This window comes from Haplochromis burtoni, unplaced genomic scaffold (assembly GCF_018398535.1).
Source record: "Haplochromis burtoni strain Fernald_Lab_line unplaced genomic scaffold, NCSU_Asbu1 Contig_7387, whole genome shotgun sequence".
In the NCBI taxonomy this organism is placed as follows: Eukaryota; Metazoa; Chordata; class Actinopteri; order Cichliformes; family Cichlidae; genus Haplochromis; species Haplochromis burtoni.
The window spans coordinates 1-1009 of NW_024589742.1; the positions used below are offsets into that span (position 1 = coordinate 1).

Genomic DNA, 1009 nt, shown 5'->3' on the forward strand with positions numbered 1-1009 from the left:
TTTTCATCGATATCTGACACATGGCCAAAGTCATAGGACACCTCGCCATTCACTCCCTCATCAGCATCTGTAGCGCTGACTCTAACCACTACAGTATTAAGAGGAGAGTTTTCGGGTATGCTGGCTTTATAGACGGCTTGGCTGAATACTGGAGCATTATCATTAGCATCCAGTACGGTGACATGTATCATAACAGTGCTTGATCTCTGTGGTGAACCACCATCAACAGCTGTGAGAGGTAAATTAATCTCTCGCTGTGTTTCTCTGTCGAGTTTGTGATCAAGAACAAGCTCAACGTTGTTTGCATCAACCATTAAAATAAAGTTATCATTTTTTTGTAGACTGTACCTCTGAACAGAATTTTTGCCTATATCCGCATCGTGCGCGCCCTCTATTCGGAAACGAGTCCCCTTTTCTGCTGACTCACTTATTTCCATTTTAATGGAATTTCTTTTGAATTGTGGAGAGTTGTCGTTTATATCTTGAACATGTAGATTTATACGATGTAGTTCTAAAGGATTCTCCAGTACAAGTTCCTGGATTAAAATGCATGACGATTTCGTGCCACAAAGACTCTCTCTGTCAAGCTGCTCGGCAACGCTCAAATCTCCCGTTTGTAAACTAACGGCACAAAATCGTTCGTTATCTCCTTCTGCGTCAACACGGGCCTTGCGAGATGACAATGTAGTAATATCCAGACCAAGATCCTTAGCTATATTTCCAAAGACAGTTCCTGGTTTCAGCTCCTCTTGGATAGAATAGCTTACTTCAGTACACACTGATTGCAGCGCAAGTATACAGACGACAAAGAGGGTAATCAGGCCAGGCTCTAAAAATCCACCGTATTCCATAATTACAAAAACAGAAACATCCGCCAGCAAAGAAAAGATACAACGGAGTTAGTTCACCTCTCGAACGCGTTTGCGATGGAGTGAATTAAACAAATCCAAATACAGAAATCAGCACTGCAATCCAATGGTTCCTTCCAACACAAAGCGCAGGAACAATG

The 1009-nt window shown here is 42.1% G+C and overlaps 1 protein-coding gene across 1 annotated transcript; it reads right to left on the reverse strand.

Moving 5' to 3' along the window:
- Positions 1-5: 5 nt before the first annotated feature.
- Positions 6-1001, reverse strand: LOC106633063 (protocadherin gamma-C3-like; the record flags this gene model as incomplete). The annotated part of the gene is made up of 1 exon (XM_042218065.1): positions 6-1001. A coding segment is annotated over exon 1 (846 nt), but the record flags the coding sequence as incomplete, so codon positions are not given.
- Between the last annotated feature and the right edge of the window lie 8 nt (positions 1002-1009).